At 37.7% G+C, this 23,473-nt stretch overlaps 1 protein-coding gene across 4 annotated transcripts in view; it reads left to right on the top strand.

Annotated features, from left to right (window-relative positions):
* mast2 (microtubule associated serine/threonine kinase 2) overlaps positions 1-23,473 on the top strand; it is a 206,857-nt gene that overhangs the window by 72,295 nt on the left and 111,089 nt on the right. Inside the window, exon 1 of one of the 4 annotated variants that reach the window (XM_056460088.1) lies at positions 20,093-21,752. The exons of the other annotated variants lie outside the window; for them this stretch is intronic. Within the exon in view, the coding sequence (XP_056316063.1) occupies positions 21,714-21,752 (39 nt within the window). The 5' untranslated portion in view covers positions 20,093-21,713. Of the gene's footprint in view, positions 1-20,092; positions 21,753-23,473 lie in introns of those variants that run through there. 4 annotated transcript variants of the gene reach the window in all.

Genomic DNA, 23,473 nt, shown 5'->3' with positions numbered 1-23,473 from the left:
AGTTGCAGGATTTGAGGGTGGAGGAGGCTTATTTATTTATTTAAAGTGATTGAAACCTGTGTACGTCTGGTCACATCCACCCTTGACTTTATATCAGAATTTGCATTTACAGAGTTCTAGGTAGTTGCATCAAGTGGGTTTTTATTTGCAGGTCTATTGAGAAGTAACTGAAAACAAGAAGACAGACTGCCTGTGACATCTATTTGATACATTCGAGTTGCCTTGATCAGAATGTTAATGATGCTGATAATACAACAGAATGTTTCTTTCTGGAATCACTTAAATATTGGCTCTTCTGCAATTTAAATGGTCTCAAACAAAGCTGGAAGTCTTAAATTCCTGCTCATTGCATTACGTTTTACATTCAAATATTTAAACATCTCTAAATCTAGAAACATTTACCTGAAATGCAAAATTTGAAATCAAGCTTTGTTTTCTGAGAAATGTTTTAGTAATACTAGAACATATACACTCACCGGCCATTTTATTAGGTACACTTGTCCAACTGCTCGTTAATGCAACTTTCTAATCAGTGAATCACATGGCAGCAACTCATTTAGGCATGTAGACATGGTCAAGACGATCTGCTGCAGTTCAAACCGAGCATCAGAATGGAGAAAAAAGATCATTTAAGTGACTTTGAATGTGGCATGGACTGAGTACTTCAGAAACTGGTGATCTACTGGGGTTTTCACGCACAACCATATCTAGGGTTTATAGAGAATGGTCCGAACAATAGAAAAATTTAGTGAGTGGCAGTTCTGTGGGCGCAAATGCCTTGTTGATGCCAGAGTTCAGAGGAGAATGGCCAGACTGGTTCAAGTTGATAGAAAGGCAACAATAACTCAAATAACCACTCATTAAAACCGAGGTATGCAGAAGAGCATCTCTGAACGCACAACACATCGGACCTTGAGGCAGATGGGCTACAGCAGCAGAAGACCACACCGGGTGCCATTTTTGTCAGCTAAGAACAGGAAACTGAGGCTACAATTCGCATAGGCTCACCAAAATTGGACAATAGGAGATTGGAAAAACGTTGCCTGCTCTGATGAATCTTGATTTCTGCTGCGACATTCGGATGGTAGGGTCAATATTTGGCTTCAACAACATGAAAGCATGGATTCATCCTGCCTAGTATCTATGGTTCAGGCTGATGGTGTAGTGTGTGGGGGATATTTTCTTGGCACACTTTGAGCCCATTAGTACCAGTTAAGCATTGTGTCAACAACACAGCCTACCCGAGTATTGTTGCTGACCATGTCCATCCCTTTATGACCACAGTGTACCCATCTTCTGATGGCTACTTCCAGTAGGATAACTCACCATGTCATAAAGTGTGAATCATCTCAGACTGGTTTCTTGAACATGACAATGAGTTCACTTTACTGAAATGGCCTCCACAGCCACTAGATCTCAATCTAATAGAGCACCTTTGGCATGTGGTGGAACGGGATATTTGCATTATGGATGTGCAGCCAACAAATCAACAAAATCAGCCAACAAAATCTCTGAGGAATATTTCCAATACCTTGTTGAATCTGGCGGTTCTGAAGACAAAAGAGGTTCCGATCTGGTACTAGTAAGGTGTACCTAATAAAGGGCCCGGTGAGTGTATGTGCCAATTAAGTTATTTTTGCTGAGCCCATTTTCAGATATTTGTTCTTGTTTTAAATCATAAACTCACATCATTTATCACTTTCATAGAAAAAAAGACATCCTGTTTGATTAATTTTGTTCTTTTAAAAACATCTTGAATTAGCAATATACATTTCACAAAAAACAAGACTAATATACCAATATAATATATATTTATTTTTACATATAACATATATTTTTCAGTAGGATCTGAAAGTACAGTGAAAGTTATTTCCATCTTGTATTTAGAATAAATAAAAAATATATATATTTTAAATAAAATAGTTTAATAATAAGAAGAATATATATGTGCTAATTGATCATTATATCAATTATCAGAAACCTATATATACTTTATTGTATTACATTGTGCTTCTGAAGGTATTATGATAGTGAATAAAATGCCTTTTTATTTACTGCCATAATACCTTCAGATGGCCAATGTAATACAATAAAATACAATACAATGATATACTTTTCTGATTATTGTAGAAGACAAAAGGCAAGTTTCTAAGCATACTGCTGACCCTGTTATTTCAGCTGACACCCTCATTCATTATTCATTATGGTTCCTGGAGCTTAGATAAAAAAGGGCTTAAATATACTAAGGCCATGTCCAGCTCCTTCCCATTGTGATCAGATACAGCCAGACAGGAATTGATGGGCCAGAAAAACAGTTATTGAGTTTGAACAGCGATTGATTGAGTCAAGTCTGGATCAGCCAGAGAGGAACGGATGTCTCCCTTTTAATTAACCCGCTTGTAGCATCTGACCGTCTGTCAATACAGCAGCCAGCCTCGCGTCTCATTGAACACCACTGGAAGACTGTGCAAATAAGCTCGCTCCAGTGGGACAAATTGTTTGATATTTGTAATCTGCGCAATAAACGGTGCCATTGCAGTTGATGGCAGTCCCATGTCATGTGCTGCTGGTTTAATTTAGTTGTGTGGAAGCAGATCTGCGATTGGTGCAATGCTAGAGACGCCTAATGGAAACTACCGTCTCACACTTTCACAGCCAAGATTTCACACCATTTACAAGCCCAATGTCTAACCAAGAAACCAAAAAAAGCAGACAATAAGACAAACAAGCTCTGCTTTTTCATTTATGACCCTCCTGGTGCTTATGCACAAACATAATTCAGCTATTCAGCCAGAGGAAAAGTGCTATGTTGAAAAACAGAAATTAAACGTTGCAGTAAGAAATAAACGCATCTCTGTGAAGCTTTTTCTCGGGAGAAATATAAAGAGAGCAGAAATATGTCATAATGACAGATTTGGTTGTGTTGCTCCATCTTCGATAATGAGACAGGAGTAAGAAAATGACTATCATCTACCTCCTAGACTGCAGTATATTCAATCAGTAATTTTGTGATTATGTTTTTGTGTTTGTAATGGATCATATTTTATGCTGCCTGACTGCTGGGTCAAGAACATTTCATTTGGGCGTTCAGTGAATTTGGGTATATAGGAGCTAGGCATGGGACGATAATGGTTTTCAAGGTATACTGCAGTTTTGGAAAAGTCAAGGTTTTAAAACCGTCAACATTTTTGCTGTACCGTTCCTTTGGTATATGTACGATTTTTTATTTATGTTTTTTTTTGTTTGTTTTTTAGGACAAAAGTTTCTCCAGCAGAAAAGATATCCAAAGATGCCGTTTTAAATAGTAAAGAAATCAGTGTTTTTGAAACTAATGAAGACAGCAGAATGATTGATTTGAATTATTTAGCCTGACATGTTTACTGCTCCAAAATATGTTCAATGTTTCTCAAAATAAAATATTTTGTGTTCTAGGGTTGGGCAATGTTGACCTATTTGGCATCGTACGATGTCTAATGTGAAATATCGCGATGGACGATGGTATTGTCATCATAGGGGGCGCGGCGGCGGTGAATTAATTATTTATGAATTATTTATTTATGAATAATTAATGAATTCAGAACAAATTAATTATTTGTAGCCTGCCGTTTCAACTACCTGACCCTGGTCTTTGTTTTACCCTAGTTAAACACACATTACCACCTGTTAATTACTTTTTATGGGTCTCTGGCATGAATAGGCAGAGTGATCTGTATCGTTATAATGGCGTCGACAAACTTGGTTGATAAAAAAGGTGCACAACCAACCTACAGTATCTGAGGTTTTCGCTAAAATTACTAAGTACAAGTGTAAAAGCGAAAGATTAAAGCAGTGTACTGACGCTATGACACGTTACCTGATAGATTCAAAAGACTGAAATAGGCTTGGGCGGTATCCAAATTTTGATACCGTCAAACCTCCTCCCTATTTTACCTCGTTATCCGGTATTACCGTGCATAATAAAAAGAATTATGATGTTAGGCTCAGACAGCATCACCAAACTGTTGACTTGTGCCTAAACCATTCAGAAACTGAATATCGTATATGCGACCTCAGGTTCGCGGTCACCTGTTTGTCTTGTTTGTATTAGAGATACAAACAATTCACACACACACACACACACACACACACACGCATACACACACGCATACACACACACACACACACACACACACACACACACAGAGCATCCACACGGATGCGCACGTGCTCGCTCGGGAGCGATATTGTTAGACCGTGCGCCCGCTCCCGTTCAAATTACACCAGAGTTACCGTCCGCTCCCGCGCTTTATTTGGAAATTTATTCCCGCACCGCAAGAAATCTGGTCGGGTTGCGCAGCTCCCGCGGTACAGCAGCAGGAATGCAGACCCCTAGTTCGTATTTACCACGTCTCTCTTCTCATTCGGTTGAAACCGGAAATACTGCCAAACTGTAGAGGTGGTGTTCTTTTTTCGAGACCAGGTCACTTGGTGTGCGACTCGCCATCTTACCTCACCTCACTCTCTCTCTCCTTCATACTGTCCCGTGATGATCAAGCATACGCATTTGTAGGCATTAAATAAATAATATTTATTATTTAATACTTGTCTCCTATTTAAGTGCATTGTTTTTTATGACAGTATAACAGTTTTGAAACTGACACTGTTGCTATTTTTAGATCCCGCGGTATACCATATTACCGTAATACCGCCCAAGCCTAGACTGAAGAGTCATTAGATAGACCAAATTAATTATATATCATGTTTACATCTGTAGTGAGATACGATCCAGTGGTACATCCTTGATAAACTGTGCGACGTGTACTGCTCTCTGAGGTTTTGTGCTCAAAGTGAATACCGTGAAACCGTGATATTCTTATCGAATCGTTATCATACCGTCAGAATCTTGTTAATGCGTCAGCTAATGCCTAATAGGAGCACTTGTAGTTAAGCTGTAAAAACATGCTTTTCCGCCTCTACATAAATGTCTGCACACGTAGGAGTTTTAGATTACACTGCAGTTTGTCTATAACTGTGATTTATACATGGAGTTTTAATTAAGAGAGAGCTATTAAACATCCAATAAAATGACATCATACTTTGTCTGGGTGATTCACTTGTATTGGTTGTCTGTCATGATTGTTTTTGTGCTATAAGGCATCTCATTTATCACATTAATGGAGAACTACCTTCAGCTTCCCATAAATGCATAGGCAGAAGTGTTTTTTTTGCCTGAAGTACCTCATGGGGCATATTTGCTTTGATGGAAATGTCAGATGTTTCGGTCTCAGAGTTGTTTTCCCTTAAAACATCTGTTAAAGTTGTCAGATAATCTGATGCTATTGTTTTTCATTTTTCGACTAGGGTTGCCCACCTGCGGCAATGTGGGCTGAAATCAGACCGAATCGATGCTTTGAGTTGGGTTGGCTATTCAGATTTCTTTTTTTCCTTTACTTTCAACCTTTGTATAGAATTGATATCTAGAGAATAATCTATACTCCATAGATGCCTTTGTAGACTCAGTATTATTTGTATGTCTGATGTATTGCCTCTCTCCTCCTTTCTTCTCTTTCTCGTGATCTTGACCCATCACGGTTTCCAGCATGGCTATTTGAGCTGTATTGATCTGTTCATCCTCAGAGATCCTATTACCTCCCATTCTTTTATATATGTGTTTTTTTATGTGTGTTTATATATTTTTAAAAGATCATTAGATAAACTGCACCAATCCATCAGTGTCCTACAGGCTGCTATTGACTCATGCTCTAAACCATTAATAATTATTGCATTTTGTTCACTGCTACAGATTTAATGTGGATGCATTTTCCTGCCAGCAAGGTTTTCTGGCCTCCAGACATTTATTTAGAGGTGTTCGTTCTCCAGTCTGTTTCTGGCTACTACCCCGAGACTCTGAGCTCTCCAGTCAGGAGTTGGAATTTGCTCTGAGGGTACATGCAGTATTGTGTTTTTTGCTTAACCTGAGAGTTCAACTGTTGAATTTTGCTTGAGGTGAATACATAAAAATGTAAACAATAAAAGATTTTCAGACTGTTTTTTCAAATGCTGGGAATGTGTTGGTCAGTTATGGTATTATGTAATAAATGTTTTTCATATTTGTCAATGGTCCTTGCAAACTCCCACACTGCCATTCATTTTGTAAGTGCCTTTCTATCAGAAAAATCCCATGAGTATTTCATTCGCATTTTTATTGAAGCTGTGTATTAGCAAGAATATTCAAGGCGAAATGGTCTTTATTAACACAAGGTACATTGTCACTTCTCTACAGGTACTGTGTACTAACAAGGTGACAACAGCAAATGCTGGCCTGAAATACAGTTGATGTCAGAATTATTAGCCCCTCTTTGAATTTTTTTCACTCTTTTAAATATTTCCCAAATGGTGTTTAACAGATCAAGGACATTTTCACAGTATTTCTGATAATATTTTTTCTTCTGGAGAAAGTCTTATTTGTTTTATTTCAGCTAGAATAAAAGCAGTTTTTCATTTTTTAACACCTTTTAAGGTCAAAATTATTAGCCCCTTTAAGCTATATATATTTTTTGATTGTCTACAGAACAAACCACTGTTATACAGTGATTTGCCTAATTACCCTAACCTGCTTAGTTAACCTAATTAATTTAGTTAAGCCTTTAAATGTCACATTAAGCTGCACAGAACTGTTTTGAAAACTATCTAGTGAAATAGTATGTACTGTAAACATGGCAAAGATAAATGAGTTATTAGAAATGAGTTATTAAAACTATTATGTTTAGAAATGTGTTGAACAAAATCTCTGTTAAACATCAATTGTGGGGAAAAATAAACAGGGGGGTTAATAATTCAGAGGGGGCTAATAATTCTTATTTTAACAAGTGGCAACATCCCGTTCTCCCCCGTGAAGCCAATACGGAAGTAACTGAAACTGCAATTCATCGACTTGTCTTTGGGGGCTGGCTCCAGGACATCCAGATGTTCACTGATTGCAATGCTAAATTGGCCAGTTTTACAGCTGATAAAAACATGTTTACAGCCTGGTACAAAAGATGGTTTTGGTGCGTATAGCTAATATTACCCTTCATGACAACTGTGAGGAGGGTGAATTTTTTTTATATAACTCATTCGTTTTATTTATATTAGGTTATATTAAGTCTGCATAATTAAGGGCGTGTCCAATTGAATGACCACTAGGTCTTGCTGGACGCCGTCACGTCACCTCAGCTGATTCCGGCTGATTAGCTGCTGAACTTGGCCTATACAGTACATTGTATTTTTGTTTGGCTTTATGTGGCATTACACAGTTGGTTGCCTTTTGGAATTATGTCCTACAATTATCACATAATATGGCATGCTGTGTGCACTTAATTGTGCTCACAAACCATTTAAGCAGCCTCCATTTCCCAGGTGAGTAAAATTATAAACTTGTATACCAACTCTATAAATGTATTTGTTTCATTTAAGATCATTTATTAGTTTTTTTAAAACTTGAATGCACTTCAGAATCTGACAGACTGATTAGCTGTAGGCTGTAGAACAGTCATCTGAAATGTTGTCATACAGTGTTAAGTCTGCATTTCATAAATAACCTTGCATTTACTAACACAGACTACATTTTAAGTGTTTGGAAGTCATTTGTGTTTTCCTCCTGTAAACTTCATAAAAACAATTTTTAGTGGCTCAATATGTTACGACAGTGTTTTTTAAAAGACTAAACAATTTTTGATATAGCGCACAGCCAAGCACAAGTGGTCACAACACAAACGAGTTGCAGGTAATAAAGTGTTAAGCATTTCTCCTAAAGAATAGCCAGTCTAAGCAAAATGCTAGCAGGTGTCTATAGCTCCGCTCATGCTCCGCCTCTTTGACCTTTTTTGGTAAGCTTCGGCCGGTGTGATGACGCGTGGACAAAATGGCGACGGTTGGCCACGCATACTTTTAGCTAAATTTGTGCTCTTCAGAAACCTATGGGTGACATCACAGATACTACGTCCATATATTTTGCAGTCTATGGACTTCATTCTGTATGTAATACAGCATTTTTGGCCATTTTCACAGATATGTGTCAAAAATATGTGTCAAATATGTTGTGTAGATGTTACATTTTTCAAAATGCAAGGGAAAAACTTTTCCATTTTTGGCTACATTGTTGTAGTGTAAAGATACTCTTAATCTGCACTTAAAGCCACTTTGACAGAAGTGCTGGCAAGGATCAGTCACTCAAAGCAGTGAAATTGATTTATCACCAACAAACTGCAACTCTTATATCATTATACCCCTGGCCTTGTGCATTCAGTAGTCAGCAGAGGTGAATAAGTTGTCTTTATATCACGAGCAAATGATAGATGAGCCTGTCTGATGGTGGATGAAGTCTGGTATTGATGGCCTGACTGGCTGCTTACCAAAGCCAAGAACATCCCTGAAGAAAGTGCTTATCTAGTGATAAAACTCCCAGTTCAGGTCTGAGAGCGGTAAAGTGATCGTGTTTTGCAATGGCTACAAGATTGGAAAAGTGATGCAAGCGGCTGAAAACTTGCAACATGCCTACCCTGAGCTTATATGGAGTTTGCGGATCAACTAACTGTGCTTTTAACCTCACTGTGAACCCGGCAGATGTTACAATATGTGCATATGGTCGATCATGCTGAGAAATCTCATTCAGTATTCTTTTTAATGTAGATGAATAGGCAGTTAAATTACGTGGTTGTAGAATGCTGCAGTTATTATGTGTCTTTGTTGGCTAAGTTAATATCATGTTTGGTTCCCCAAATGAAACGCATTTTCTGGCTTTTGTATTATTAAAAAAAAAAGTTCTGTGGTTGACAAAGGTTTACAGTTCTTAAGTGTTAGATGGTAGATGCAGGTTTAAATGGACTATTCCTCTGACATATCTTTAAGACTTAAGAATGTAGAGTCTGTGAAAGTTAGGCTGTAAATAACAGACCAATACATCAGTTTACGCTGTTAGTCTGACATTTAGGGTGAGTGTCCACCGAAGCGTTTTTTGGGCGTTTGACGTGTTTCCCCCTTATTTTACTTTACTTAGCTTTAGAACGCTTAGTTTAAGCAAATTTGATGAGCGCGATCATGCGTGTTGCTCACTGAATGCGTTGTACTGCGTGCGTTCAGTGTTCCCTGATGTAGCTGACTGATTACAACAAAATATAAAAAACAGGGGGAGGGGTGTTTGAGACGTCGTGTCGAGGAGGGAGATCACAAGCGTTTCTACACTGTTCTAAGCGTTTTTATACGAAGAACGGGTTATGGCATCTCTTTGGGAGATCAAAACAGGTTTATAAGGGCAGCCTGGGGTTGGCGGGCCCGTTAGGGCCACGCCGTTGCAAAACCGCCCAAATTTTCACTACCCGCCTTTTTTTACCCGCAAAAATAAATTCTAAATTGATGTTTTTGTTCTGCTTAGGAAACGGGTGCAAAAACAGGGAAACCGCCCAATCTGGCAACACTGCGTGCGTTGCATGCATCCGTTCCCTAAGCAACAAGAACAAACGCCTGACATCGCCTGTTCGTATTCCTCAAAGTTGTTTAGGATTACATTTTTAGAGATGGTGTGACAACGTGTACCTATGTGTGCCTTTGATGCACCCCTTGATGCTTCTTACGTCCTTGTCGCAGCACCAGTGGCACCGAAATTCATATGCTGATTTGATCCGGTACATACCGGTTACAAAGGTACTGGTGCTATAATGGCACCAGGTTTCGGTACCCAACCCTACTTAGAAGAGACAAAAGCTTACATACAGCATCTTTAAAAAGCTTGACACTTCAATTGACAATGAATGACAGAAAAGAAAGTTCAGGAAATAATGCTTTTGGTGGACATGCGCCCTTAATGCTCCCAACTTTTTTGGTAGCTTAATTTATCCACTTTTTAGCAACCACCTTTATTCAAGACACTAGAAAACTTCACCAAAATAAATCACAAATAGTTATTTCTGTTTTATTCTCTGTCATACGATACATCAGATTTTACTATAAAGACTAGAATGGTAACTCACTACAAGTTTTTTTTATATATATATTTTTTTATTTGTTTCAAAATCAACCTTTCTTGTTTAATGGGTTTTTAAGAGAGTGTCTTGCTACAGCACTACTTCTCAGAAACATCATAACCTCAGTGCTTTATTAAAACCTAATTTTTCTGTGGAAAAAGTAGACTAAACCTTTATGACTGTGCATTTGGCGAGGAACAAGATGCTTTGAAGCTTGTACTGGCAGATATTATTGACAAAATGCTTATTAAAAACAGCTTGTGGAAACAGATATGTGTTGTACATTCACTAGCCTTTTTGTTAACATTTTTTCCATTCTTGTCTTTTTACAATAAGATGGCATCTGTCAACTCTTCATTGGCTTTGTTTCAACAGAACTGTCGTTCAGAACTTAATCAGTTTGCTTGAGGGGCTGGATTGACCGCTTTTGAGTGACGAGACTATGAGTAGTAGTGAGATAAAGTAGTTTATCACACTTCTATCTTGATGTTCTCTATGCTTGTTGAGAATGCTTCATCATTGTGGATCCTGCAGAAGCTTGTTTGTTTAATCTCTGCTCAATAACATTGCAGAGTTGTGCACATGAATGACGTTATTAAAGACGTGTGTAATATGCATTATTTCAGCCTAGAATCCCAGTATGGTTGCTAACTAAGGCCGCTGTATTCTTATCACATTGATGTAGCCACATTGGCAGTCGAACATACATTTATAGAGTAATATTGTAAAATATTATGACGATTTAAAATAACTGACAATTTTAAAGAGCTTCAAATCAGATAATCTTAAAACCCCTTTTTGCTTAAACCGTTCGTCCTAAGTTAAAAGCTATTTTAAAAAGTATGAAAAAAAAGTATAACTTACCATCACTGGTGATCAGTTTAACGTATCCCAAACAGAAGGACTTTAAAGACAAAAATACATTCAACAGATATTTTTCTCAACTCATTGAACATTGATTGAACAACTACACCTCCAATATGCAATCTCTAAAATTGTAGATGAAGAGTGTAGATGTAAAACAGTTGACAATTAATTACTTTTGGTTGCCATGCTAATCAGTGCACCCCATTATACGTTTATATGACATTTTGATATATAGGATGTAATTTCAGGACTGTTTTCTATTTAGTCCAACAATCCTTCAGACGCATTGATATTCTGCACAAACACTTGCCTGGTGACTTTGCCTGGTAAGTTAAAAAGATTGCTTATGTTTTTTTTTGGGCCTGAAGCTTGCTCAGCAATTCATTTTTATTAGCCCCTGACGATGCTGTTTCTTGGAAGCAAACCGTTTCTGCTCTTCACAGACACTTTGAGACATGAGTCTTTGATAGCCTTCTCTACTGCAGTCTGATTAGCTCTTTGATCAAATCCTGCCCTCAACAAGCCGTTCTTAACCTCTTGAATGGCATCTGATGACATCTCTGACATTAAAAGAGAGCTAAAATTGTGTGCAAGCACTGGTTGTAACTACTACTTAAACTCCATGATGTTTTGCATAAATTATGGGGAGTAACTTCTGCTAATCTGTAAACAATGTGTTTATAAAAAAGATGCTCTTTCTTTGTCATTACTCGCTTCACTTTTCATCCAACAAATATTCAATATTAGTTCATCCAACAATGAAAATTCTGTTATTAATTACTCACCCTCATGTTGTTACAATGCCCTGAGACCTTGGTTCATATTCAGAACACAAATAAAGATATTTAGATGACATCAGAGAGTTTCCTCATCCTCTACAAGAAGTAACAATCCAAATATGTTTAAAAAAAAACATTACTTCAACTGTAATCATACTTCATATCATACATGGAGTCCGTAGGGGTCTTAAAAATGATTAAAAGTTGATCAATCAATTATGAAAAAATTAAGGCCCTCAAAAGGTATTAAAGTCTTAATCACGTTTTTACGAGGTCTTAAATTTAGTTTAAGCATTGTCCAAAATGTTTGACTCCAAAAAAGCACAAATATATTTATATTCCCCCAATATTAACAACGGCATGCTCTATCCACTTGATTGGTTCGGGCTGGGGTGCGTCCGGCCAAGCTCCTCTTTCCAGGTGATGTCATGTAATTTGCGACAAACGCGGGAAGACGCTCTCCACATGTAGTCAAACCAGAGAGCAAATCAGACTGCAAAATGGAAAAATGCAACTTCTGAAGTTGGAGAAAGACGAGTTTAAATAGTGGCTGAAGTCTGTCACTGAATACAACTGCGTAATTTATTATTTCTAGGTTCGTTTCTTCTGAGCTAATCGGAGTTCTGTTGCATGGTTGTGCTCCATTGATTTAACTACAACTGTTTATTAACAACTGTTAATTAAGTTAAAGGTTTGATACTGATTAGAACCTGAAGTGGCGATGAGGTCTTAAAATATAATATCAGGCAAAAGAGAAAATAACATAGAGGAATGAAACACTAAGAACTCAAAGCTTTGATCACAAATATGGTTTAATGTCATATTAAACCATATATAACATTATCAAAAAGTATTTTCATCATCGATAAAAGTGAAGCGTGCCCACAGCCAAACTTAACTTTTAAGGTCTTTACACACTAAAGTCAGAACAATGCACACCGAGACTGATGCATATCAATTAATCCATTCAGGGGAAAAAAACGCAAAATGTTTTAGAGTCAATTCAAGCAGTGATACTTTGTTGTCCTCCTGAAGTGCACCTGGCACTGAATTCAGCATGTGAGGGTTCTCAACTGTCCACCACATTCTGACTTAGGTTATGCATCGTGTTTGTCATGAAGTTATCTGTGGCTCAAGTGACGGCATTTTGTATTTTGCCTTTCACTTGCACTGTGGCTCTGAACTGTCAAAACACCTCTCAACACTTTTTCAGATCCAAAAAGCAGAAAAAAGTTAAACCCGTTCTCATTTTTTTATGACGGACAAAAGTTTCTGAGAATATGATTGATAAATTTTGTAATGTGCGAAAATTACAGACTAAATTTTTGGATTCAGTGTGCAATAACGATTAGGGGTCGTTCACACAGAATGTGTGTTTCCTCTCCAACGCACTGCTTTTCTGTTGTTTTTCAATATAAACACACTGGACGGATTTGTGTGACCCTTACTCTCGTGTCTTTTGAAGTGCCGCATCTTTGAGCACAGCGTTTTGTAGATGCCATTGTGGCTTTGTCCAGATATCCTGAGTTATATGATGTATCTGATCATTGTTTTTCTTTTTCTAATGCATCCGTTATTATATCATGTTCATAAACTCGCATCATGTGGATCTCACTACACAGTTCTTTTTTTAAACCCATTTTTACTAGCAAAGACTCATTCAGTGTAATTTCAGTGCACATGCTTCTTATCAAAATGATTAGTTTTGAGTTTATGAATAGAAGTTTAGCAAACTGGAAGTATAACCCATAATATAAAAAGCAGTAGTCACTTAGAGCTCGCGTTTTCTACTGTTTTCCTCCAAAATAAGTCGATGACCTATTTGTAATGTTGTATGTCTTTAAATTAATATTTGATGTGTGTCTTAATTTCCTAAATGCTAATGAAGAGCTCATGTCTGTTTTCATCATTAATTTATGGTTTAGTTCTCAGTAGGCAAACTAACCCTGGTGGCTCCGGACTGAGATTAAATTTGCAGAAATGTTTTCCTGTAGCTAGATGTTGCATCAAATTAATTTTTGCTTTCCTCTTTCCCTCGGGTAGGTCTAAATGTTTTTGTTTGTGGTATCCATCACATATTTGTAATGGTGCACTAGATTAATGGCATCCATTTCTGCTGTCAGGTTTGCTTTTAGCCCTCTATGACTTGCTCATTATGTGCCCAGCGAATGGCGCAAAAACATCACTCTTCAATGAGAACTGTAGTTCACTTACACGCTGTTTTGTTGACATGATAGAACTGCTGTGAATGCTTAATGTGTATGTATATATTAGGGATGTGCACCATGACTTGACGTTTAAGCAGAAGTTTTGTAACAGCACTAGTCTAACAAACAATCCATTTAAAATAACCTTACAAAAACTATAAATCAAACATGCCACTGAAAAATGGGTTTTATTCATTTGATGTTCTTGCAAACTTTAGCATTTATCTATCCAGACAATGAAGACATTAGCTGGAGACATGTATACTGAATCAACTGGCAGTGTAGGACCAACGAGTGCAAAGCCTTAATCATTTAAATAGAATTTTAAATTAGAATTAAATTCTTAAAATAAATGTAAATTAACTCATCTATAAAGATGTTGTTGACAATTACCAGGCCAACCAGTATGGCAGATACTACTGTTGACTTAACAATTTATTCAGAGGAAATGATGTACAGTATATCATCGTACTGCCTAGCCCTACATGACAGTAATGTGATTGTAGCCTTGCTAATCATAAAGCATAACTAAAATTGTGCTAAACTTATTAAAAAATAAAAAAAGATAAATTAAGAACTAGTGTTTTTTTATTGTAAATATATCCAATAATTATACAGCTATAAATATATTGATAACTTAACCCATAGAGTTTTATTCTTTTAAAGCTAATTTTAGTGTGAATGTCTACTAAACGAATGGAAAAGATATAATCTAGAGAGAGCCATTTGAAATCCATCTGACTTTGAATGACCGTCAAATTTATTGGAAATAGGCTCACTTTTACAGCTCTCCTAGAATTAAACAGTAGAGTTTTACAATTTATGAATCCATTCTGTCAATATCCTGGTCTGTGCTTAGCTTAGCTTAGCATAGATTATTGAATCTGATTAGACCACTAGCATCTCATTCAAAAATACTTGAAGATTTTCAGTAATTTTCCTATTTAAAGCTCGACTCCTCTGTAGTTGCATTATGCAGCGTTGTTACCTGTTTGGGAACTATCATCAGGTGCTGCACAATATCATAGTGCTGCTGCCATGGCACGACAGCAAGGTTTTTTGATTATTACGCCAAGATAAGAGCATAGTTCCTTGCCCTATCAGCCTACACTCTCATAAATATAGGTACGCAAGCTGTCACTGGGGTGGTACCTTTTCAAAAGGTACACATTTGTGCTTAAAGGGTCCATATTGGTACCACAAAAGTATATATTAGTACCTAAATTTTTTTTATTTTTTTTTTAAAGATTTATTTTTTGGCTATTTTGCCTTTATTAGAATAGACAGTATTTAGGACAGGAAGCGAAGTTAGAGAGGGGGGGGGGCAGGGGGTAGGGTAGGGAAATGTCCTCGAGCCGGGATTCGAACTCGTGACGCCCTGACGTGCTACTGCACCATATGTCGACGCGCTAACCACTAGGCTATTGCGCCGACAGTATCTAAAAATTTTAAGAGGAACACTTTTATACTTTTTAGGTACTAATATGTACCGTTGTACATGTAAGTATTAATTTAGACCTTCCAGAGACAAATTTCTACCTTTTGAAAAGGTACCACCGCAGTGACAGCCCGTGTACCTTTATTTCTGAGAGTGTAGAAAATATCAACTTTTGATTTTCTGTTGGTCTTGCAGAACGTCCAAGCTTTAAATAGGAATTTTATCAAAACTCTTTTGAGTGAGATGCCAAGGGTCTAATCCGATTCAATGATCTATGCTAAGCTAAGCTAAAAGTGCTCTCACCAGACCTGGGGATCAGCTAAATGAATTAAAAACTTGGTGTTCTTTTAAAACAGATGGAGCAACTGCAGTAAACTCTAATAACTAAACATAAGTTTGTGTGGATTGTAATATAGTTATCATTGTGGTCATCATTTATAACATACATGTACATATTTTACATTGAAGTTTGTTGTACTTTTAATATTGATGTTTTGAAATAGCTTTTTTGTGAGCTGTGTCGTACACTTGCCCTACATGCCCTAAGCATGTAACCTTCAGAATTCATACCATTGCTGTCTGATGACCTCTGCAGATCAATAATAGTAAACGTGCTGTCTGTCTCTAGAATCATGCATAGATCAATGATGTTTTCTGCTGTGTCCCTCAGGACTGAAGCCCAGAATGTGATTTGTGGGGGTTCGTGTCCTGTATGAAACGGGAGCAGTGTTGGTGAAGTGTGTGCTGGGTCAGGACTATCTTATTACATGAATAGTCCGAGTATTTGTCACACGTCAGCTTTTTATGCCATGAAGTGCCTCCCAGGTGCTGGTTATTGAGTGCCAGACTCAGACTTGTAATGTAATACAGTTATTTGAGGCCTCGCAGGATGTTGTTATAATGCAGGTTCATTAGTAATGTATATTTACAGCATACAATTCATTTGCCTCTTCTGTTGAACTAAGTGAATTGTTTTTGGAATTCCATATCATTCTTAAATTGAGGAACTTACTCAAATTGTGAACATAAATTATCATAATGCTTTATTACTTCACTATTGTGTTTTCATCTAAATTGCATATAAATCAGCTTATTTATTTATAGCATGGATACTGTGAGATTAACAGTTTCTATTAGCCTTGTTCAAGAGAACATAAATTCAACTTCTCATTGAATTTGGCAAAAAAAAATTCTTCTGTGAAAATATTTAGGCAAGGCAAGTTTATTTATATAGCACATTTCATACACAGTGGCAATTCAAAGTGCTTTGCATAAACAGGAATAAGAGACAACCGGTGTATCAAATTTTCTCATTTTACTCTTGAACTTCCCCATCCTATTAATCTATTGGATGTCTCCAACAGATTCGATTTTTCACCTAAGGTCGAAAAGTTAAGCTTTACAGCTCTAATTACATGCCCCCAATTCCAACATTCTTCTGGAAGTACATCGCACAGCCCCTGATTTCTACCCTCTCCCAGTAGTAGATCGCTTTAGCTAGCCAAAAATTTTGATTATATATTTAAATAGAAAAGTTGATAATTGCACTTCTCTGTGAATTAAATGTACAAGGACAAACATTTATTTGTGCTACTAACTTCATCTAAAAATACTTAACCCAATATTTTGCCCTTCAGACATTCTTCAAGATGTTTATGCTGCATGTTTAGTACTGCAGGCTGCCTCCTAGCAGATGCCTCATTCTCACACCTTCAACTGGCTGGAAAATTTTCCGTTACTGGGTAACCACATAAGATAGCGCCCTCTTTTAAGGGAACAGTTGTCACTGATAAGCTCTGTATCAGTGGGCCATGTTTCCTCTCTGGTCCTTGACTTGACCACTAACCCTTGAACTTAGATGTGATAAATCAGGCTCAGTATCTGTGAGTGCCTGTAAAAGGTTGATCGACTGCTTTATATTGCTTGTTTAGCTTAACAGTTTATCAAAAATAAAGTTTGTTCACTGTATTTGTTTGCCTTTTGTGGCAATTATTTCATTAACATTAGTTATAGTTATTGGTCAAAGTGTTCATATTGGTGTATCCATTGAACATATATTTGTAATTTTTTTAATGCAAACATGTCATGTAGTTAAATATGTTGGATTAACTTTTAGTTGGATGTAAAATTCACTAGTTTTTTTGTGGAAAATAATAATAATAATTCTATATATTTTTGTGGATCTAAAATGTCCATAGTAATTCAGTGCATCACCCGGTAACAAAATTTAGGTCCAAAACTCTCATTTACATTAAAGCAGAGATTTCATTGCTTTAAATGTGTAAATACTAAGGCATGCTGTGAATAAAGTACATGCCATTACAAGGCCAATGTGTTGTCAAGGCCAACATCACAGTTGCATGGAAATTTGTTTGTGGAATAACAAGAACAGGCAAATTTGGCAAAGTTTTACATCAAACAACAACCTGTAATCTTTGCAGTCCGTTATTAACAAACAACTAAAAATGTCATAGAATAACTACAGACCTTGAGTAGCTCTTCCTTCCATGTGTGTCTGAAATTTAAGAATTTATTTAAAGAAAATTATATCTGTTGTTAATATGTTGGTCAGAGAGTTTAATTAAATGATAACTGTTAACTATTAAATAAACTATTAATATCTTAATAATAGGATGGTATTAAGCCAATAGTAAATGATAGGGCTTGGCAGTTTGGCCTGAAATCAAAATCTCAATAAATTGAACATTTTAACTCGATTATGATTAGTGAACATTTTGAAAAAAATTTATAGATTATAGGTTCTGAATGTCGATTTCAGTTACTTTTCAATTAATCGCCCAGCCCTAGTAAATGATGTGAATTATTACTTAAAGGGCACCTATGGTGAAAAATCTACTTTTCAAGCTGTTTGCACAGACATGTGTGTAGGTATAGTGTATAGACCAATTGGAGCGGTTTTTAGATCGACCGCAACTTTACGTATTGAATATTGATTGACAGGCGCGCATCACCGTGCAACTAGAAAGAGTGAGCGCGGTGCCTCATGTGCACGTCCCTCCATTGGAAGTAAAATAACGAACTTGCCTGCAGGTCGCACACCAGAAGCGCTGCTTGGTGACGGGCAGCGTCAATCTATTTAGAATTCTAAACATAAGTTTCTATCAGGGTACACACAACGGTGCTTCAAATCGACGGCTGTCCATGGCGCCCAGCCACCGTTCGGGACACTTCATATTTCTGACGTGCCACAGAGTGCCATCTGATTAGTTTAATTTTAAATAACATGCTAATGTGCATGTCTGTTGCCAAACACAATCGGGGGAGCTCTTGGCTCCGTCCCCTTGTTACGTTGGGCGGGAAGTCCAACTAATATTTATGTGAAGCAACACACCCATAAAACAGCGAGCTGTGGACATGCCCCCAAAATGACACTTTTTAACACATTATAATAAAAAAATCTGAGTTGTGTTTTAAACTGAACCAAAACTGGCACACTCAGAAGAACCATAATATTAATCTTAAAACAAGGGTAAACTATGTGCCCTTTAAACTAAAGTGTTACCAAAATTATTTTTGGTTTGTAATTTGTCATATGGTACTGTCAGTCTCAGTAAAAACAAAACTTAAAATTACAAATGACTAAGCAAAGTAATTCTGAAAAGTAATTCAGCTCCACACAAGAGGTTTGGCCAGAGCAGAAATGGCCGTGCACATTTGAGCCTGGTTTCTCTCAAGGTTTTTTCACTTTCGTCAATTGGTGTTTTGTTCATTGTTACTTTCACCACTGGCTTGCCTGGTTTTGGTATTTTTGGGACTTGAGAAGCTGTGCATAGATGGATTTGCTCTTCAGTGTTTGGACTTTCAGCAGTGAAAATTAACCACACTGAATTGAACTAAACTGAACTTCAACTCTGAAAACTAGACTGATACAGTTTCAATTTACTAGAACTTCTAATTTTGTGAAGCTGCTTTGGCACCATCTACATCGTAAAATCGCTATAGAAATAAAGATGAATTAAATTAAGTATTGATTGTTCTCACAGCACACTCGTGGATTGCCCAAATCCAAATAACACACAGTTTGCCTTTCCTCTGGCACTCACCTGATCATATAATGAGTGTATGTCTGCTATTCACTGTGTGTATGTGTGTGGGAGGACAGAGCTCCTCTCTCCACTTCTCTCTCACTCTGCGATACACATGCATTTTCTCCTATGCTTTACGTTTGCTATCTTGCCTGTTCTGCTGCATCTGTGACGTCAGAAGCAGGGAGAAAAAAATAGGGAGAAGATTCGGGTGATTAATATACACACCCATAGATATATAATACGTACAGCAGCAGCAGCAATGGCAATGTTCTGCCTATGGATGATAATTCCTCTTGCTTTTGTTCTTGCAGTCCCTTGAGATGAGCACAGCCGTTGCTAATGCATCACTGTACTGAAGGAAAGCCCTGCAAAATCTCATTAGACTGTCATTACCAAATACACTGATATTAGACTCACTTATTATCCTTGTACAAAACACAGACACATCCTATTAGAGCAAGGAGAGACATAAAGGATAGGACGTTTTATGGTTGTCGTATCAGTATGTAGGGTAAGAAAAGAAAACGTGTGTTTTTGTGTGCATGTGTATTTTTATGTACTGGGGTAAAGCAAAGCATTGTGAGCAGAATGGCAGAGAAAGGAGTGAAGAGGCGTGGCTTTTTGGCTCCCCCATTCATATTATGCAAATAGCTCTGAGCCTGTGTGCGTCTGATTGGCTGACTGGGTGTGTTGCTGGCTGATAGGACAGATAAAGCAGCATTCAGCAGTGAGGCGCTGCGAAGAGGAGGAGGAGGACAGACGCTTACAAGGAACAGAGAGCGAGAAACGGAAGATACAGAAGGCTTATATGTACAGCACAAGCAAAGAGATACTGCTGTTTTGTTCCTTTAACCACCTGCATGTGCACTGATAGATAGAATGTGCAAGTGGAAGATTTAAATGACAAGATTGAATGTGACTCTGCCGTTGCTGCCCCTCCGGCAGGCAGCCCATTCACAAACAGCGGACCGCTTCAAGCGCTTTGACAGGGGAGCAGATGAGGAAATTCTGAGTGACACTTCTCATGCGTGGAATTTTTCATCTTGTTTTCAATCTCGCTTGTTTTCTGGAGACCAAATCTTGGCTGTGGTCCAGTTCATCAGGCTGAGCTGAGGAAGCTGAATAAAGCCGGGAAGATATGCGAAGGAAAAGCAGAGAAGCAATCAGCGTGAGTGCAGCGTCTGTTTGCACCTGCCACTGAAAAGACAGCTCTGCCAGCACGGCTTTTGTCGTCCGCTTGCCTGCCTTCCTGGCGAATGAGAGAGGGAGGCCTCTCGGCCGAGGGGAATGGAATCCAGCCATGCGGCTCTGACTGGAGTTGTTGTTTGCCTTGTGCTGTCAGTGGGCAGCCAGTGCCTGCATTCTCCTCCTGCTGCTGCTACTGACTGTTTCCAGATCATCTCCAGTGTGTAGGCTGAAAATATTCTCTGCTTGCTTCTGCCCTTCCACTTTTAGCCACTCTTCAGTTGAAGCAAGTGATAAACAACTTTATTACTCGAATCAAATTACCAGATGAATGATTTGACCAAGTGTTAAGTGTAACTTGATCAATTTAATGCAGGGTTTTTTTGCTCCTAACACTGATTCTGCATCTCTGGAGAACTGCGCTGCCCTGAATATTTTTCTATTTTCATCCCCCGAGGTGCCATTTTTATCATTATCTGTCTGCCGGTTTTGCAGTGACTGTAGTTTCCATAGAAATGAAGATATCCGGGAATCTCTGGAGACTAAGAGCGTTAGAATGAGGTGAAGAAGAGGCACAGGTTCTGTTTTCTTTAGCCCCCCCGAGTTAAAAGAGGTTTTGATTCGTTGTGGAGGTCACCTATGCTGAATGAGTGTATGAAGAATAAGTTTAAGAGAGACGCTTATTTCCCAGCCGTTTCTTACTTTCGTGGAAGCAAAGATACAGAGACAGGCTGTTCTGAACTCTCTCCTTTCTCTGAACAGCCTGATGCAAACACTGATCTGGAAAGAAGAATGTGAGCCATGTATTGAATTTGTCCTTCAGTGCCCTGAGGTTGAACTGTGCTCCTGAATTTTTTCAGTTTTTGGAATACCTTTTGTAACTTTGTCAAATAGTGAATTATTTCCCCCATGAATGTCTGGTGCTATAAGGAAAGACAAGTTACAAATAATACTGTTGTAGCTTTTGTCTTCAATAGTTGTTCAATAGTCCTTTGCTAATCTCATAGGATGATCGCATCAGTGTTTTGCTGTGGATGAGAATGACATCAGCAAAGAGTGAATTCCCAGCACTACAACCCAAAGCCGGGTCTCTGACAGATCATTTGTGCCTCATGGAGAGCTGTTAATTCTCGAGGAAAGGACTCTATCCTTGATTTGGAAAGTGGAACAGCTTCACTAAAGTTGGGATCCAGATATAAGACAGAAAAATGGATGACTCCAGTATATTAAGACGGAGAGGCCTTCAGGTAAGGATGAATGAGACCTCTAGCGTTATCTAGACGTTCTCTGAAGGTTTTGTTCCAGTTTCCTCTTGTTTAATATCCTCCCAGTTTGCTTGCTTTCTCAGTCTTGACTCTTTCTGTGATGTCAGCACAAATTTTAAGCACTGCAGAAAGCATTTTTAAGCACTGACTTGGGATCAAATTATCCAGTTTTGTCAAGCAGTCAACCTTTCGAATGTGTCTCGGTGATAACAGATTGCCATGCTCACGGGATGGGTTTCAAATTATTTCAGGGCTAAATTCAGCATTTTTCTTTTTCGTGTCTGCTTGTCTGTGTCTCATTATTCAAGTGATTTTTCTTACTGGCTTTCTGGTCTCTTTTTTATTGTTTCATTAACAGGAACTCTCAATAATTATCATCATAGCATGAGTGCAAACGTTTTGTTTGGACAGCTGAATGAGATTTAATCAGTTTGTGTTACAACGTGAGCAGAGAAAGCATTTTAACTAGGAATGTTTTTGGATGTTAGTATCAGTATATTAGTCTTAAGCAGAGAAGTCCAAAGTTGGTCCATGTAACCTTTGATTTGGCCCGGCATGCCTTCTGAGAAAAGAGGAAGAATGTTGGGGAAGCTTTAGAGATTTGTCATTTCAAATCTAATGTAACCTTTTGTTTGTTTATTGTTAAAAACTAACTAAAATGAAATGCTTTAATTAAGTATTGCAAATTGATCAGATTTAGTTTAAATGTACATACTTTCGGCTGAGGGATAGAGGACAATGCAGAGACTTTTGTGAGCAAATCAAGGCAAAGGCAGATTCTGCTTGACTGGTGTATTCAGCATTGAACTCTACTGTTTACTGTTATGATTTTATTGCAATAAGTTATCATTTTAAAAGTTATGCTGCATTAGTTAATACGATTTAAAGTAATGTTTTGATTTATTTTTCAATATTATGAAATAAATTAGGAAATTAGCCATGGCACCTTTAATGTAATATAGTTTGGTATATTTACCTTTGGCCCACAGCTCATAATGATATTTGGTTTTTGGCCCTTTATATAAAAAGCTTTGGGCACCACTGGTCTTAAAGATATCTACAGTATAGGTAAGTGTGCTCTAAAACAGTGACAAAATTCACATTTAAGGTCTTTGCATACTGAAGTCTGAAATTTTCAATGCGAAAAATTCAGCACATAAACAAACCTTTCACATTGAGTCCAATGCGTATTAATTAATCCATTATGAAGAAAAGCTAAACATTTCCGAGTTAGTTCAAGCGGTGATACTTTGTTCTCCTCTCTCTAGAAAGGAATAGAAAAAGAAAGAGGAATAGGCAACATGTTGTGTCCATCCAATCCTGCATAGAGAAGAAGGAAAGTTCAGCTCATTATCAAAGATCTGCGCTGCTTATCACGAAATGCAAAGTTCATTTCAGGAAATAAGTGGAATTTTGATACATTGCATGTGATACTTCACACATTCATGTACGTAAACAAATCCTGAATAGATACTGGGAGTAGCTATAGACATTATAATAGATTGCGGCTTTGTTGACGTGTTGAAGCAACGGATCAAAAGCAGACTATGCTATTATAATGTCTATGGGCTGTACGTCAAAATGTATAGACACACACCAAGCAGCAGCAGGGGAGAGTTGCGACAGTCACTGAATCCAGCATATTCTCTACTGTGCGCCACATTCTATCTTTACTTCATGCACTGGGTTTGTCTTAAAGTCAT

This window comes from Danio aesculapii, chromosome 6, assembly GCF_903798145.1.
Source record: "Danio aesculapii chromosome 6, fDanAes4.1, whole genome shotgun sequence".
In the NCBI taxonomy this organism is placed as follows: Eukaryota; Metazoa; Chordata; class Actinopteri; order Cypriniformes; family Danionidae; genus Danio; species Danio aesculapii.
The sequence above is the reverse complement of the archived record's forward strand: the minus strand, read 5'-3'. Positions and strand labels throughout refer to the sequence as shown.